Below are 18,133 nucleotides of genomic sequence, written 5' to 3' on the forward strand. Positions count from 1 at the left end.
CTCAGCTGTGCGGGGTTAATGGTTGGACTCAATGAACTTAGAAGCCCTTTCCAACAGGAGTGATTCCATATGATGTGCTCAAGAAGTACTCCAAAAAAACCCCACAAAACTACCACATTCTTGACAGTGATGAGAGTTTCCGACAACAAAAATAAAAATAACATACTGCAGGGAAGAGAACAAAGCTATAGATAGAGTTGCTATCATACTTCTACAGTGTCAAGTGTTTTTTGGTTTAGTGTGTGTTTGTTTGTTTGGTTTTGGATTTTTTTGTTGTTTGTTTGGGTTTTTAATAGCTAATAAAATAAAAAAAGGCAGATCAAAGAGTGGTCATATAAGGGAAATAGTCCTTTAATGCTTAAAATAGGAAAAGGCTGGTTGGGAAGTTTAATGTCAGAAGTATACCACATAAAGAATTGTCAAAGCAGCTTGGCCCTAGGCTTCTTAGAGTTTTCTAAAAGCCACCTATTTTTTCAAAAGATGTTAAGACAATTTTTATTCCTCTGAAACTTATAGGAATAACATGTTTCTATATTTTGTTTTTCCTCTACACAATGCATGTTTAACAGCAAGGATAGCCAGGGAATTAGTATCTGCTGCTAAGATGACTACCTCGTTCCACGAGGGAAGTCAAATTAATTGGGTTTTTATGTCTTATTTCTGTACTTGCAGTAAGAATCTATCCTTCATAGGAACAGGCTTAAGGAATTTTATTGAATATAAAAATACATAAACTTAAGACACATTAAGTAAACTGTACAAAAGGTACACTTGCAATAAATGAGACAACTGTATCCATACAAAGGCAAAAATTTACAAAGGACTCATACTACTGAAATGTGCAGGTGCCATTGTACATTCTGATTAAGACTTTACATTCTGATAAAAACAGAAACAAAAGCAAAAGCAAGAGCAGTAGTTATGTTCTAAGGCCTGTTGTCTACACTTAAAAGCCACATTCCAGAACACAAAAAATAACTACCTGACTTTCAATATCACAGAGGAGCCATGTTCAAGAAGAACTAAAAAATTCCCCCCATTTTAAAATTCTGAAAACGTTACCTAGTAAACATTGGCCCATGTTCCCATGTTATATTACATAGTATTTTACAGAACCTGGGCCAGTTCTAAAGTCAATTTAGCTCAACTGATGTCCACACCAATAGTTCAGCCCAATAACAAAAACATGTTGCCAACCTTACAAACATGCATTTTTTTTTAAATGCCCAGACTACTTTAATTTCAGAATATTACAGTAGCGAGTACATGAAGAAATGTTGTTGTGACCTCAATTCTTTACCCCATTACCACTGGGTTAATACTAGTCCTTGGAAGTGCCATTTATTTCGCTTTCAGTTACTCAGTCAACTGACTACTCCACATGGCAAGGAACCTGCAGATGGCTAATAAACATAAGATCAGTCAGTTATAGAAGCAGAGACAAACAGATATCAGGTAGCCAAGTGAGAGCATAACCCCTTCTGTATGGTATGGTTTACAGTTTTTCTTAATTAGAGGAGTATTGTTTCAGATAACAAAAGTATTAGTAAGATCACAAAAGCAAAAAGTTTCTAAAGAGAAGGAACTGAGATTCGGTAAGGACTAGGCTGTTACCAGAAAAAAACCCAAACCCCAAGACTTTGTAAAGGTAAAAAGAAAAAGAGGACAACAGAAGAAAGAAGTAAATCTACCCACCTGCCAGAACACTTTTAGAGCTGTCAAATTAAACTTCCAGAGTATCCCAAAAGAACAGGAAATCAGAACCTTAATGCCATCATTATCATAATATCTGAAATACTCATACCAGAACCAGAAGATTCTCACGCTATGTTAAGGACAACTGAATTTAAAATGCATTCTGCAAAAATAGCCTAGAATTAGAGACAATTCAGTTTTTATTTGCAGTCTGTGTTCAGATGGTCCAAATTAAGTTTTGTCATATATCCTAGGGATCTGTGTTTCATTTAAATATTGTGCCCAGTTATAGAATTAAGGAGCAACTTCCTTTATCTATCTGTTGCTACAAACTTTTTAACAACTGCAAAGTTGTTTTTATCTTTGTATATTTGAATCAGTGATATTTATCTCTGAACTCTAAAAACAACACTCAAATATTTCAATATTTTTAATAGGAAGTACCATCATAAACTAAACTATCCAAGACACGAATGCTGGGGTTTATTTTTTTATTTTTCTTAACACAAAATTATATTCAGAGTAGATTATAGAATACTACTTCCACATAGCATTCCACTGATACATTTTCTTCAATGTTTTTGGACTGGAGGTTCCCATACTATAATTTTATTGCTACTTTCCTGGGGAAGAAAAATCAAATAGTCTGTCCTACTGGTTGAACAAACAGAATGCAGACACATTTTAGACCATTTTGATGTATCTAACATCAGCCAAACCTACAACTAATAAGACATACAGCCAGAATTCCTGTGTTGTCCTGCTTAGAGCTATCTCTGGCATATATCTTCAACAAGTTCAATGAGGTTTCATCTGGGATCATAAGCACCTAGAGAGAGAACTTCGTTTTTAAACTACTCTTTTTTTTCCTAGACTATTTACAAGACTCCTGTATAAGCATTATGGTCATGTATGTGCCCTAAATGCACATGTATACATGAAATGCACAAACTATACTCTAGAAGGGAAAGTATAACTTATCAGTTAGCAATCTGGCACATTTACAAAACCCACTAGTTATTTTTGAGTAGCACTATTTCAAGTTGTCAGTACCCTCTGCATTGGTGTTGTCACTTGTGGTTCCATCTTAATTCCACTCTGCTTTGTTATTTTAACAGGTTAACTCTATTTCTGTTGTAGTGATATTCCCAGAAAATTATTTGATTGTAAAGAAAAAACAAAATGCAGTTGTTCCACACTTGTTCTGTCACAGATGTTTGTAAGGATATATAAGATACTGTAAGTAGGAAGTGTAAGCAAAGCCTTTTTTAAGAAAATGCAAATTATTTTTTTTAATTCTTCAACACATCTTCAAAACAAAAGAAGTTAATAAATACTTCCTTAAACTTAAATCTAGTTTCACTGCTAAACATCAGAAGTACCCTTCCTTTTAAAAGGCCCCATACCATTCAGAAATGCAAAATTTTCATCTTCACTTTTTTGGTAATTACAGACTTTCAGCCTTCTTTTTATAACTGTCTAGAATTCTGTTCAAGTCTGACAACAGATCTTCAGACATGAATTCTTCATAATCTCTCTCAATTTTCATGTTCTGTTCAACCAGGTATTTCTAGAAAAGAGTTACAGAAAGTTTATTAGGTCTATCATGGTCTCTGATTCTGCTAAAGCATTTTAAGCAGTTATTGCACAGGTTAGGTGATTTCAGTTAAACACTTTTCTGAAAGATGTCTACCAGAAGCAGGTTAAACCTGACAGGATGTAACTGCTGAAATTTAATGATCAATGCCGATTATTTATACCAAAGGTTTTGTCAACAAATTTAACTAGAATCTACGGACTCAGTGCAGCAGCTAAATAACTAATACTTGATAAGAAACCGTAAGTTCTAATTTCCACGTGTTTAACTGCAGTTGCACTGCGCAGGCTCGAAGGGTTAATGACCTTTCCCAAATCTTCGCTCGCGAAGACTGGCCATACGTGTCTCTAGAGAGATTTGATTCTGAATATAAAACTTACAAATTTACTTACCCCTACAGATGCTACATGAGTACCAATCGCTTCTAAAAGACGACTCAAGTTATCACCAGCTTTTCTGCTCTCTTCTGTTGTTGTTTGCACAACGACTTGATATCTAAAAACAGATACTCAGAAAGTCATGTCCGTAACTACAAAATAATCATCAAATCTGATTTACTGTCATGTTTAGTCACACTTTTTTCTATTAGTATTAAATTGAACCAAGTTAGATTTGTATATTAATACTCAGTTTAGAAGAATGGACTGTATTGTGCTAACCAGTAAGAAACATTGTACCTTAGAGTCAGAATAGTATTTTCAAACTTTAAGGCATAAAATCTAGTTGTCACATAACTTAGGAAACAAACCAATTTCCTTATTACAACCATATATATGAAAAAAATTACATGGAAAACAGGAGTTCTGTTAGAGTAGACAAATATTCTAGCAAAATACCATTGAGGAGAAACATCCTTTAGTTGCTAACTTGTGAAATTAATATAGACTGAGATGGATAAAAGCTGAAACAATTTTATGTTAGGATTCAAGAGAATATCTTTATCAGTAAAAGCCAAAGTAAACTAGGCAAACTTTGAAGGTATGGGTCTTACTGTCGTTGGAGATCATGCAATTCATTTGTGGCTTCACTGAGACCTTCATTGACACCACTCTCAAGTAATTGTTTATGCTTCTTTAACAATTCCAGTTCATTTGCACATTTTTGCTCTTCTTCTTCTACTTCCTGTAATAAGGAAAGAAGAGGAAAAAATTGCATAGCTTGGGAATAATTAGAATTTTTTTCCTCCTTTATATTACCTGATTGCATCCTGATGCTTGAATTCAGAATTCACAAAAGTAACTCCAAGCTCAGAATTAAAAAAAAAACAAAAACAGGGACATCCCTCCCAAACATAAAGTTTCAGGTATTTTCTGTATCATCTTCCTCTCAGAATCAGTCTAACCTTCTCTTTATTCCTTTAATCATATTTAAAGGTCTGTGTTGCAGCAATCTTCCCTTCAAAGTTAATCTCAAAAAGTGTTATTTACATACTCTAAATAATTTAGAAATGGCACATCATGAGCAACTCTTTCTAGGTTAAAAAAGTAAAATCACATTTGAGTACAAATTCCAAGTAATCATCTCTTCAAGGAGAATGACAGTGTTGATACTATATTTAATACAATTAAATCCACAAAACCATACAAAATTCTGCCATCAATTCAAGATGCAGTTCTGGTAGATTCTGAAACATGATTCCTCAAAATAATTTTAATACTTAAGTCTTATGGACAGCATTTTAAAAATCACAACTGTCTTGTTAGAAACATCCAGTTGTGACTGTGTATTTTATGAGCTTACCTTTAGAGAAAAGTATATGCAACAGCATAGATCAAAAGCTAACTTTCAGGTGTTTTTGAAAACAGTAAGCTAAATTAATTGCCTTTAGCCACCTCAGCAGGTATTGGCAGTAAAACAGCTCTGTTTCATGGCTACAGCACAGGAGTTTGGATTTACAAGTGCATATATGCTAAACACTTAGTTCACGGAGCATTTTTTGCTAGAGTGCCACAGCCCCACCAAAGCCATGCTGGCAGAGAAGTTAGGAGGTATTGAAGCAGCCACTTAGTTGCTAAATCACAAGTGAGGAAAGGGATTAAGGACTGTTCCTGTGCTGGGGATGGAAGCTAAAGCAAGCAACACTTTCAGATAATTAAAACATTTAATTTGCTTTTGGTCAATCAATATATTCCTTAGTTTTTAAGGAAACTAATTAAATATGTTTACTAAAACCTGTAAATGTATTCATTATATACAAATTGATTAGACAAAGCAGACTTTGTTAGTCCTAAAATCTCCTTCAAGCACACGCTCTGAGACATCCTGAGGTCAGGAGATGATTGCTGCCACTTTTTTTACTGGACGTAGAACTTCACGATTTACAGGATCTGCTAACGTACAATGCCAGATTCTCTTACAAAAAAGTGAAAACAGACTCACTTAAGGTAGCAATCAAATACTTCTGAAAAGAATGACAAAATCCTGAAAGAGGAATGGAAGAAGGCAAGAGCAGAGGTCCAAACAAAAATGCAAAGCAAAAACTTATATATAAATACAAAGATTAAAGATATCATTAAGGATAAATTGTCATCAATCTGTAAGAAGTTTTACCTTAAGTTTCTGATGGTAAAGATCATCCAGCTTTTCAGCTTCTTCTGTCAGCATTTTTACACTGCTTTTTGCATCCGCTACCATTGCATTCACCTAGAATGAAAACATAACCAAGGAAATGCAATTGAAAAGAATCCCAACCTATAAATCCATGCCATCACAAACAGCACCTGGTAGCCCAGAAAATATTTAATCTAGGCCAGGTTGGGAGGGCATTAACTTTCTTCATTGCAGCCTGGATTGTGATTTGGTTTGGATAAGAGGCTAAAACACACCAATGTTTTGGCTATTTCTGAATAGTGCTTGCACACCATCCAAAGCTTTCCATCCCTCCCAGGGCCCCTCACTGAGTATGGCAGGGACAAGCAAGAGATTGGGAAGGCACACAGCCAGGCCAGATGGCCACAAGGATATTCCATACCATCATGTTCAGTAATAAAAACCGAGGTAGAGGAAGAATGAAATTCTCCTTCTTCCAATCCACCCTGAACCCAATATTGCTAAAAATCTTGCTGATGACAATTTGCCAGTGATGGTAAGCCACACAACAGACTGCAATGGGCAACTTATTAAAAACAAATATTACCAGTGTTTATGGTCAAATGTATATAAGCTGCATAAACTTCAGTGCAGAGAATACACAATATTTCAACCAATAGAAAACGACCCCAATTCTTAGAAAAACTTTTGAGTTCCCTCATAATTAAAGCAATTTTCTCACAGCTTCTTCCCCTCTTTACTTGCCCTCAAAAAAACCCAACCAACCAACCAACAAAACCCACCCAACCAACCAAAAACACCAAAAAACCCAACCAAACAAAAAAAACCCAAAAAACCAACCAACCAACCCACCCGCACAAAACCAAACCCAACAAAAACAAAAAACAGCCCACCACACCATACTTCACCCATGCCAAAGGGTCAAATGGGACCAGCAGATATTATGTTTGGTATCTTAGTCTTTATCTTCACTAACCAACGCACCTGTTCGAAAGCATCTTCCGAAGACATTTTCCGTTCAGTAGCTTTCCTAATGTCTTCCTCTGTCTGGTTTATGATCTCCATAAGGGGAGCCTGTAATATGCATACAAGAAGATCTGGCTAATGGGACTTGTTAGTTTGAACTAAGATGTACCTCAGTACATCTTTTCTTCCTCCTGTTTTTATTTAGGCTGCTGTACTCTCCAACACCAAATTTTCTTCATATGCTACAATGTAGTTGTGGCAACTCATCACAGAAGCTTTTCAATGAAGTTTCATTGTGAGACTGAGAGACCTTTCCAACATTTCCAAAGAAACACATCTTTTTGTGAGCGATAACAAAAGCCTTCAGTGTTGGCTCTACTTACGTTGATCTGGGCTCTGTATTTGGCTAGGCAGTTTGGTCCTTCCTCAGGATTAAACTGAATCTCAAAGTGAAAGCCTTTGGAATTCTCAGCACTTACTGGAATTAATTTCAGCTTTCGAGCCAGTTTATGATATTCTGCCAGTTGTATTTCTATCTGTTCAGAGGAGAAGAGGGCAAAAATCACATAAGAGACAGAAGGGAAAAGCTTTGCAGAAAATATTCCTATAGTACTTTAAACAGGTTCCTGAGTTGCTATGTACAGACACAATTACATGTTACACCAGAGTATTCAAGAGCTGTATGTAATGACAGTCCAGCAGTTTGCTGGATTAAGTGCTGTTTTATTATTCTTTCAGTTTGCTCAGCAAGGTTTCTCAGTGTGTATGGCTGACACTGAATGGTTTCATCTGCCATATTTTTTCCTGCCTCAGCTTTTTGAGGACTAACTGACAGGGAAGTAAAAGCATGCTTAAAAATAATACTAAACCAAAGTTCAATCATCATGTTGACATGCCTTCTCTCTTTGGTTTTGACAGGAAATGCCACATAGCCACATATCCTTGTAACAAACTAACTTGAGCATACCGTTAAACAAAGCTTATTAAATGCTCTAATTTCTAATTAATGAGTGCTATTTATATCCAAATACGAAAGAACCTAAATATTTTTCCCAGTTTTATGTGCTTCATACTGGCACATGAGGAATTTAAGTTAATACCAAGTGCTTGACACTGTGAAATGCAAAATATATTTGAAATCTTTTTATCTAGTTCTCCATGTGACAAAGCAGAAGCTTTTAAATCCCATCACTTACAGGACTACACCTTTTCAATTCTGTTTGTAGGAATTGAATTTGGCCCTTAAAAGATATTAAAACTTCTACATAAGGGATTAACTTGGCCCTAAACACATGCAAAGCACTATTTCCTTCCCATGAAATCTTAACATTAACCTGAAACTTCTTGTGTTATCAAAGCAATGTCATGCTGATATCATCAAAGCTTGCAATGCTATAGCAGTGAGAGCTGACAGTGGTGCATATTCTAGCTACATCTCTTATGATGCAGTTTAGCCTGTTGTCAGATTATTTAGAAAAGAAGTCAACAATAGTTCAAGTCCCAAGTTTCAGCTTGCATGATGAAAACTGATAGCCAGCTCTCAGTGTAGTGGGGTTTTCACATACCGCCTCTTTATTCCTAGCATATTTTAGCTCTTCATTCCACAGCTGATGTTCTTCTGCTTCCACTTCCTTAGTCAGCTTTTTAATGGTTTGCTGCAACTCATTTCTCTCATGATTTATTCTCTCAATGTCTGCAACTGAGTACTTTTGGTTGTCAAAGATGTGCTGGAGCCGGGCATTCTCCTGCTTCATTGCTTCTACTTCCAATTCTAAGTTCACAAAACATTTGTGAAACAGATGTAAAATACCACTCTATGTAGTTAAACCTAACATTTGTATTTTATGAGTAAATAATATCTATATTTCATTACTCTAGTGTACAAACAGATATTACCCCAAAAATCCCTCTTTATTAGCCATGCATTTTGGAAAGTTTATTTGTACCATCATCATCATCATCTCACTCTGTCCTAAAGCTGAGAATTACAATTATTTTAAAACTATTTCTAGCTTCACTATCCCAATTGTGACCAAGGCCTTCTTACTTGCTGACTCAACTTCGTCAGTAACACTTTCCATTTTTTGATCAAGGATGGCTATATGAGATTCCAGATTAGCCAAATAAGCCTGGTATTTCTGGACATCTGCTTGAAGAGACGATTTCACATTTCGTAGTGTTACTCTGCGATCCTAGTGAATGGGTGAAAAGAACAACCACTGTTAGATTAATATAAAATAATCACTTTCCAGACAAGACAATAGAGTAACCGGTCAGAACAATGGTATAAATATAAAATTAAAGGACTTGAATAAATTTTTATCTCTGTGACAGCTGAGTCAAGTTAAGCATCTTTAAAATAACAAACAAGGCTGAAGAGATTCTTGCATTTCACCTTTAAGTCTCTGATTTGCATCAGGCACTGCACTGAGACAGTTCTTACTACATGTAATTCACAACTTAAGTATAATAATACAAAAAACCCAGCTAAAACTAGGGTAAGGAAAGCTGGAAATACAAACAGCACATTTTGCACAGTAGGCAGGAGTCTTCATTTGCCAGCTGAACAGCCACTAAACCATTTTTAAACTCATGTTGTACTAAAAGCAGAATCCATGTTTTCAAGCAAAATATTTTCCCTAAAATGTATTGTTACCACTGAATCCCATGCCTCATACCAACACATTTGGAAAAGATGATGCTGACATTCAGAAAGAAAAAGTGGTTCAAGTACCTTATTAATATTTCAGTCAATACAAGACCTTTTTACCTGGAAATATTTGCACATTATCAAACAAATAGTGACTGAAGACTCCACAGAAAATGCCTTGTACTATAATGGTATACAGTCTGTAATAATCTGGCCTGATTAAAATCTCAAAGCACTGAAAATAACTTTCCATTTGTTGTTATGTATCATAAGTATCTTCATTTAATAATGACAATAATGGTCAATAATATAAAATTCAACTCCAGCATATAAACAGAGACAATTTACTAACCGGCTCACTTTCCTTTTCTTTTTCTAGTCTTGCAATCTCTTCCTGAAGTCTTTTGTTGTCAGCTGCTAAACCTTCTATCTGGAATTCATCTATATTAAATAAATCCTCTGGGGGAGAGGGGAAAAGGGTGTAGGGTTATAAATTAATATTACCAAATATCACCACCTAATCTGAGCTTTAACTTCAGCACAGTAAATACCCATTATCTGGACAATTATTTTACACTAAAAAAACCCAAAAAAACCAAAAAAACCCCAACCAACAAACCCACTAAAAAAACCCTTTCATTACAAAGGAAATAAACAAAAATCCCCAAACAAACAAGGAGAAATCAGTTTCTCAGTCTTTGTGTCATAAAAGAGCTCAAAGTTACTCCCATGAGGTAAGAGTTTCCAAACTCTCATATAACCCACACTAAAAGGATAGAGGTTGTTAAATAAGCTTTATTTGTTCCAGCTTCAAGGTAGTCTGACTTGCATACTCCTTTCTCATCCACATACTTCCTTGTGTCTTGAGACATGTTTTCCCTTACTTAGCCCTTAATCTTTGCCAAACAATGGTATGATTATTTTTTCCTACTAATATCTAGCAACAACCTGCTAGCTTGTTTCCTCTCCAACTGATGTCTCCAGCTTGCGACCAAAATGTCCTTAGTCTGGCTTTTCATAGGAGGGCACGGAAAGTAGGAAATGTTTTTCTTCCTGGTTCTCAAATTCTGTTTGTATTTCTGTAGCTGGTGAAATGAATGAGTCAATTGCCTACCTCCCTGAAGACAAACATGAAATCATGCATGAAGCATGATGAATCACTTATGGGAACCCTAAAAACAGAGTTTGGAACTCTTGCAGACTGTTTTCAGAGCTTTCAAAAGTTGAACTTTCTTACTTATCAGATTGCATTCCTTTGAAAATATTTTTCTTTTATTTTTTTAAAAATGTTAACTTTGTCAGACCGAAACAAGAGTCATCTGCATAGAATTTGCATCTGAAGAACTGTATACTGGTTTCCTGTCACAAAGCCATTAAAAACAACAGGGTGACACAGGTACAGCTGACAGCAGATCATGACCCACCCCTCTGTATCAGCAGCAATGCATATAAAAAAAGAGAGAATTAAGTTGAAGTAATTGAGCAGTACTTGGGAATTTCAGGTTCCCTTATCTCAGATCACTTTCACCTGTAAACTGAGCAAACTGATGCTAGGGGAAAAGAAACCAGTAACACAAATAATTAAAACTTGAAAACTTACTTAATTTTGACTGCACTTCGGCATCCAATTCTTCAAAAGTATCTCTCCCTTTCATGAAAAGCTCATAGCACTTCACAGCATAGTCCATGAAAACCTGAAAAAAATTTATAAAGCTTTCATCTCAGCAATTCAAAGGGCTGTAAGATGGAATTAAGCAGATAAAAAAACAACATTTCACTGTTTTGATTGTTCTTCTGCAAAATTCAATTTTTTTCCTCTCTTTAAACACAGAATGCCAAGAGATTATATTCAGGCAGGAGGAGGCATCTATAATTCACATTAAGAAAGGTCTGGAAATACTTGCTCTATTTTTCTGAGATATTTAACAAGGATAGTAGATACAATATATAAAATTTTTTTATGTTCAAGCATATCACTCTCTCAGGCTAGTTTATGGAAAATGTAGGCCTGTTTAACAGACCTCTTCAGTAAATATGACCACTGAAATTCAGATGTGCAGACATCAGAGAATTGATCTGGAAATAAAGAAAGGTTACCCAAAGAGAATTCACTACAGATGTTAAATTACAGATCTTTCAGAAGCAATTACATCAATACTGTAAATTTTGTATCAACATATATCTATACATGTCACTGTAGAAGTGCACATTTAGTTTAAAAGCATTTTTACTCATCAACTCTCAGGTTTGTAATCTTAGTCCAAAATTATGATTTAACTTAATTTTTGCAATTTTCTAATTAAATGTTTTAGCACATTATGCAACCCCTTCCAAACACCTGCTGTGAATTAACATTGAGTTCAAGCTGAGTAGATTTAAGAAAGCAAGCTGTTGCATTTTTAAGCACCTGAATTACATTGCCACCCTATTTTGTGGCTCAGAAATGAAGCTTTACAACCAAATTTTATATAGTAAGCTGAGTAGATATTGGCAGAAGCCACTACATTTATAATTAAATCTTTAATTATACGCTGTCTTTACGCTGTACTGCTGTTAATCTCAAGAGACTTGAGTGTTAAAGCAAAACGTACCAGAAACCTTATTAAAACAATAAACAAACAGCATAATAATTCCCTTTCTCCACAGAGGAGAATGGAAAGAGTAGCTACTTGGAGAATAAGGCATCTCAGTTTAATACCCAGTCTTCACCAACAGACTAGCCATGATGCCTGCTTAGGAAACTAGTTGATCAGGCCTTTTATGTAAGGCTACAATACTTCCTAGAGAACCCTGTAAATATAAAATGGAACAGAATCTATAAATACAGTTTCAATTGTTGTGTCACATTTAAATTGTGTTGTGATAGCGTATGGCAAAATTCATCTGCACAATTCTGGTTATAATTTAATTTTTGCTATACCTTATTATGTACAATTCCATCATCCGTCTCTCCTCCCCAGCTCTGTCCCTCCTCAAAGGATGGTGCATTTTCCCTCATGGCAGTGTACAACTGAAAGGCACAGGTGCACATACAAAGAGCAAGTGTGGAGATATCCATTAGTTTTCATGTTCATTTCATGTCCATTATAAGAAGCAGAGTAACACTGGATTAGGATTTCAGCAAAGCAGGTTGTAATGAGCCTGTGTTTAGTTGACTAAACGCACAGGTGAAGAGGCAGGAACTGGACATTCAACACTGCCAAGTTGTCTTGCTAAGCCAAATGTGTCTTTTCAGCATAAAGGATGGGATTTTTGTGTGTGCCCAATTCAGCAGTGGTGAACTTCTGTCACAGCAAGAAGAGTTACCACTACTAAAAAAAACCAACAACACCAAAACCCCCCAAAACTAAACAACCCCCTCGCCCAAGCACAATACTCTCCACTCTGTATAACAATCATAAGACATTTGAATAATTACAACTGAAAATTCAAAATTAGACTTCAAATTTAGGAGAGAATAGCAGATGTCAAAAGATATGCACTGAAGGTAATATGAATCTTCAGGGATGATACCCATTAACTTCTCACATTTTATGTATGTATATAAGCCAGCATTTCCCTCCCTTTTTTATACATGAATTTGTCTAGTACATACATTTAAAGAAATATAACATGAAAAGCTCAGTTTAAAAGTTACTAAAAAGTAAGGCTAAGGGTTAACTCCCAGATGACAGGTAAGAATGCCTATCGTTTTCTTTTCATAAGTATCAAACAAGGAGATTTGTAAAAATATTTATGAGATTTGTACTAAAATTAACATTTCAAGCTGAAAAGTGGAAATATTTGGCTTAAGAAAGACAAATGTTACCTTGACACAATCAATTAGCCAAACCAAAGCTGTCACTATCTGAGGCCAGGTGTGTGGTGCTCCCACTGTGTACAGGGAGCTTTTTGACAGAGGAAAGGGGTACCTACAAGGCCAAAGGAAATACATTTTTAATAGCAGTGGCAAACAGTGATGAAAACAAACCAGCACATTTTGCAAACAAAGCAGCACATTTTTATACGTAGATGAAGGCGCAGAAGGAAGAACAAACTCAATTGTAGTTTATGCTGTACATCAAAGGAAATAAGTTGACTTCTATTTCATTCAATTATCATGGGTTTCTCACTTTACGATTCATAGAATATCTTGATTTGAAAGGTACCCATAATGATCACCAAATCCAACTCCCTGCTCCTCATAGGACTGCCTAAAAATAAATCACATGATTAAGAGTGTCATCCAGATGCTCCTTGAACTCAAAAAAGACAACTTACAATGAGTTCTCAGAATAAGTCTTTGTATCCGGGTTTACACTCTTGGTGCAGCAGAATGTAATCTGTTTCAAGATTTCAAGCTACATCAGCTGTTTCAAATGTTACAGATTAATATTAATTAAGTTTTGTTTTAATTAATTTAATTAAGAAGGGAATGAAACAGATTTACATTTACATCTAAGGAGTCCTTCCGTGCTTTGACACCATCACGGACTCAAATCTACAGAAATAAAATACACTTCCTTGGTGGTTTTCAATGAGACTGAAAATTCCCCATTAACAACAGGCAGATGAATTTCTTTCTTGGAAAGCATTGGGGGCCATTAATGATTCCAAACACTGAACAAATTCAGAAGTAAACCACTCAGCTACTCTGTGTTTTTTTCACCTCAGCAGTTATTTTTGTTATTTGCACACCCTGTTTTGAAAGCAGAATGAGAGAGATTACAGGAAAAAAACACATCTTAAACTAAATTAACTGGATCCAACATTTTGGAATTTTTAGTTCTCGGATTCTAACAGCATAAACAGAAGGGTCTGTAAAAGAAAGGTCTGTTTGTCTTTCAAAGCTTTATACAAATAAAGATAATCAATTAAATTTTACATTACAAAGTAAGCTTCCAAGAGCCTATAGTTCTGCAAGTTCAAACATAAAATGCATAGTAGAGTCTGAAAATCAGAGTGTAAACCTAGAGCTAAAGTGAAGCACAATAATCACAATATTGTACTTTCAGAGTCTCATCTGAATAAAGAAGCCTATCCATTCTTCCCAGCTGTCAAGCAGAATCTTATCTATTTAGCACAACAGACTAACAAATAATCATCTTACCCAAGCTCCTTAAAAATTTTGGGAATTTCCTCTTCAAATTTTGAGTCAGGCAGTTCATAAGAAGGGCAGAGAAACCCATAGATAAAAGTGAAGATTTTTAAAAAGTCCTTAACTGATGGAGACTGTAGCGATTTCATGGAAACATTATGGGCATAACCATTCTCAACCAGAAACTACAAAAAAGAAACATGGCATATTAGTCACTAAATAGAACCTGAAGCTGAAACCAAGGAAGTAAGAATTTTTATTACCATATTCTATGACTAAATATTCAGAATAAGTTATTATGTTACCTCACAAAGCTGCTTGATACATTGTTGGATGAATGCCTTTTCTTGGAGTGGCCTGGGATCCTTTATCTTTTCTGTACCGAACACACCGTACTGACTGTTGCGTGACCCTCCAGTCACACTAGCTCTAAGGGCAAACAGTAAATATAGGACAATAAATACAAAAGAGAAACTCTCTTAATGTTTAAGTCACTAAAATTGCTATTTTTATGTTTCCTTTGCATTTTTTATGCAAAGTGATACCTGAAGTTCTCTGTATTTAAGATGATTGGAAAAACATCATCATCTTGGAAACCACAATGCACATGCACAACAAAGGGATTACTGAATCCTAGATGAATATTTTCTTCATTTTATTGAAAGAAATAAATTTTTTGGAGCAAAAAATACTCCAAAGATGAAGATAAAATGACGTAGGTGGCTGAAAATAAAGATTAAAACATTTAAGAAATATTTAAAAGGAATAGACCCCTGCAACAGTGGGGGTCTTATGAAAGAAGACACCTGCAAGACATCCAAACACAGAAAATTGTGAACTAAGCAGAAAGATTATAGAATTTTAGAAGGTTTGTATCTTAGAGAGAAGAAACCAAGGTAGAGTGTACTGGAGATGTCATTCTTCCTTGAACAGGAAAGTGTACTGAGGTGCTCGGAAGGTCTGTCATGCATATCATTCCCAAGGGAAAAAACAGCTCCCAAAGCGATTCTTACTCCACAGCATTATTGCTCAGTGACCAAAGGGTGGAGTAAGGCAGACCTGAAGGTCTCCTGGCCTCAGATAATTATTCCCTATAGTGAAAATCTATCAAGAGAAAAAAACAACAAAATTATGTGGGAGCATTATTGTTTTAATTTACAGAGCAGAGAACAAAAGTTATCAATACCTCTTCCCAAAAATGCTGATTTTTCTTTCTGAAGTTGCAGGTGTAGGTTTGCTCATGCTCAGCTTCCCAAAGGTACCTTTGTCCACCCTGAGAAATAGTGAGAAGGATTTAAGTGACTATTTCTACCATCTCACCTTTTGCTCATGCAAGAACTATAAACACACTCATATAAGCCTAAGCACCTTCATCGCACAGCATCTTAGAAAAATCAACCAATTTTAATGCATTATTTGTCCATTATTAAAATTAATTCTGCAAGAAGATTTATAAGTACCCATTTTCTATACGGAGGCACCAAGCCACCACCTAACAAGTATGTTAGAAAATGTGTTACCATTTGAAATGTGTCACAGGTACACAAAAAGATTAAAGGAAGTCTTTTTGCAGAACTAGAGCACTTGTGCAAATATTCTTGGCTGCAAGGAGCTTTCTTCTCACTGTTTCCAATTTTTGCCCCACTTACTACTCACACACTCAAATACACTATACTAAATCTCTTCAGAATTAGTTTTATGTAGCTATTCTTGGCAAGATGATCAGCAACACTTACATCTGAGGTGTTTGAAGACCCATCTTGTTGTTGTCCTGCACTCTCAGTGCCATCATAGATTGCCGACCGCTGCTTCTAGTGATCTTTGAGCTTCGTCTCATTGTGACTGAACTGTAAATCACAATCCCTCAGTATCAGAAAATCCAGGATCTAAGAGTCTTTTTAAACTCCACAGTGATTTTCTTAAGGATCAGAATAAGCAAGTAGAACTGTATATTGGATCAAAGTGTGATGAAGTTTCTAGAAATACTGGATTCTCTTTAAAAAAAAGAGAAAAAGAAAAAAGTGATTATGTTAGGCTCCAGAAATACACAGGAGCAGCCACAGTCATTTAAATCAATTATTTTATTGATGAAAGTGTCAGTGCTTGTTCCGAACCTACTATTTTGCCTTTACATCTGGGCATTTCTAACCTACAAGTTCCACAAGCAAAAAGGCTTGAGAAATTTTTCAGTTCAGTCAGCTACACTACCATGACTACTGTTTCCAGCTCTTCAGCACTTCATCTACTCCTGAACTGCTAATTCTGAGCCTGCTTATTAATTTTGCGAAAGATCTTGCAGTATCATAGCATAATAACTGGAAAACCTATTCTGAGATAATATTATGGCTCTCTTCAGACTACACACACAAAATATAAATCAAACTGGAATATTAATACCACTGTCCCCAAGGTGACATTAAGTGGGAATCTGAAGTAAATAGAATTAACTCTGGAAAGAACCCACCCACTTTCACCCTCTAGAGAGGATCTGTTTTACTTGTGGGACGGCCTTAAGTGACCGAATTATAACTAATCAAAAAAACCTCCACTACAAACATTACCAAAACACATTATCAATATAAACTGTGTTTCATTTCGCTTCTAGTTCCACTGCTCACAAACCATAGTAGAGGTTTAGCTCAGGCCCAGTTCATATGATAGTGTATCCATGACTTCACTGTCTCTGGGGAAGAAGCTGCATTATTCAATCACTTTAACAGCGACCCAACCGCAGACAGATTGTTTTCACAAATACACCAAGTGACTAGTTTCCCAAATCACAGACTCAATGAGGTTGGAAAAGACCTTTGAGATCATCAAGTCCAGCCTATCAACCAGGCCATCCTGTCAACTAGACTGCAGCACTAAGTGCCACGTCCAGTCTTTTCTTGAACACCTCTAGGGATGGTGACTCCACCACCTCTCTGGACAACCCCTTCCAGTGTCTAGTCACCCTTTCTGTGAAGAAATTCCTCCTGGTGTCCAACCTAAACCTCACTCAGCACAGCTTGAGGCCGTGCCCTCTCCTCCTGTCGCTGGTTGCCTGGGAGAAGAGCCCGACCCCACCTGCCTATAATCTCCTTTCAGGCAGTTGTAGAGAACGATAAGGTCCCCCGCAAGCCGCCTTTTCTCCAGGCTAAACAACCCCGTCTTCCTCAGCCGCTCCTCGTCAGAACTGCGCTCCAGACCCTTCACCAGCTTCGCTGCCCTTCTCTGGACTCGCTCCGGCACCTCAGTGTCCTTCCTGAATTGACGGGCCCAGAACTGGACACAGCACTCAAGGTGCGGCCTCACCAGTGCCGAGTACAGAGGAACAACCACTTCTCTAGTCCTGCTGGCCACACTATTCCTAATACAACCCATGATGCCAGAAGAGCAGAGTTTGAGCAGAGACTTAAGAGCAGAATTTGCTGCAGCCAACACGCCAGCGGGGAATAAAAGGGGAGGAGGGAGCGCGGCAGAGCTGGGCGCAGCTCCCCCGCTCGCCCTGACAGCGCGTCTAAACCGTACCGAAGGCAACCAGCGCGGTACTCGCCACCACCTCACGGACACCGGCCCCGGGGCGGCAACGCTGCGGGCGGCGTTGGCGTTGTTATTG

The 18,133-nt window shown here is 36.6% G+C and overlaps 1 protein-coding gene across 1 annotated transcript; it reads right to left on the reverse strand.

Moving 5' to 3' along the window:
* Nucleotides 1–757: 757 nt before the first annotated feature.
* On the reverse strand, nt 758–17,600 carry NDC80 (NDC80 kinetochore complex component). Its single transcript, XM_051775244.1, has 17 exons — nt 17,523–17,600; nt 16,272–16,529; nt 15,722–15,808; nt 14,841–14,964; nt 14,548–14,720; nt 13,267–13,369; nt 12,379–12,468; nt 11,059–11,152; nt 9,811–9,917; nt 8,856–9,000; nt 8,374–8,579; nt 7,192–7,344; nt 6,827–6,916; nt 5,843–5,935; nt 4,284–4,414; nt 3,685–3,787; nt 758–3,265 (listed from the first exon to the last, which is right to left on the reverse strand). Exons 2-17 carry the CDS (start codon nt 16,370–16,372, stop codon nt 3,143–3,145), a joined length of 1,923 nt encoding a protein of 640 aa, XP_051631204.1. The 5' UTR covers nt 16,373–16,529; nt 17,523–17,600; the 3' UTR covers nt 758–3,142.
* Nucleotides 17,601–18,133: the final 533 nt, after the last annotated feature.

Source organism: Manacus candei, unplaced genomic scaffold (assembly GCF_025592945.1).
Source record: "Manacus candei isolate 608988 ecotype Guabito, Panama unplaced genomic scaffold, ASM2559294v1 h1tg000008l, whole genome shotgun sequence".
NCBI lineage: Eukaryota > Metazoa > Chordata > Aves > Passeriformes > Pipridae > Manacus > Manacus candei.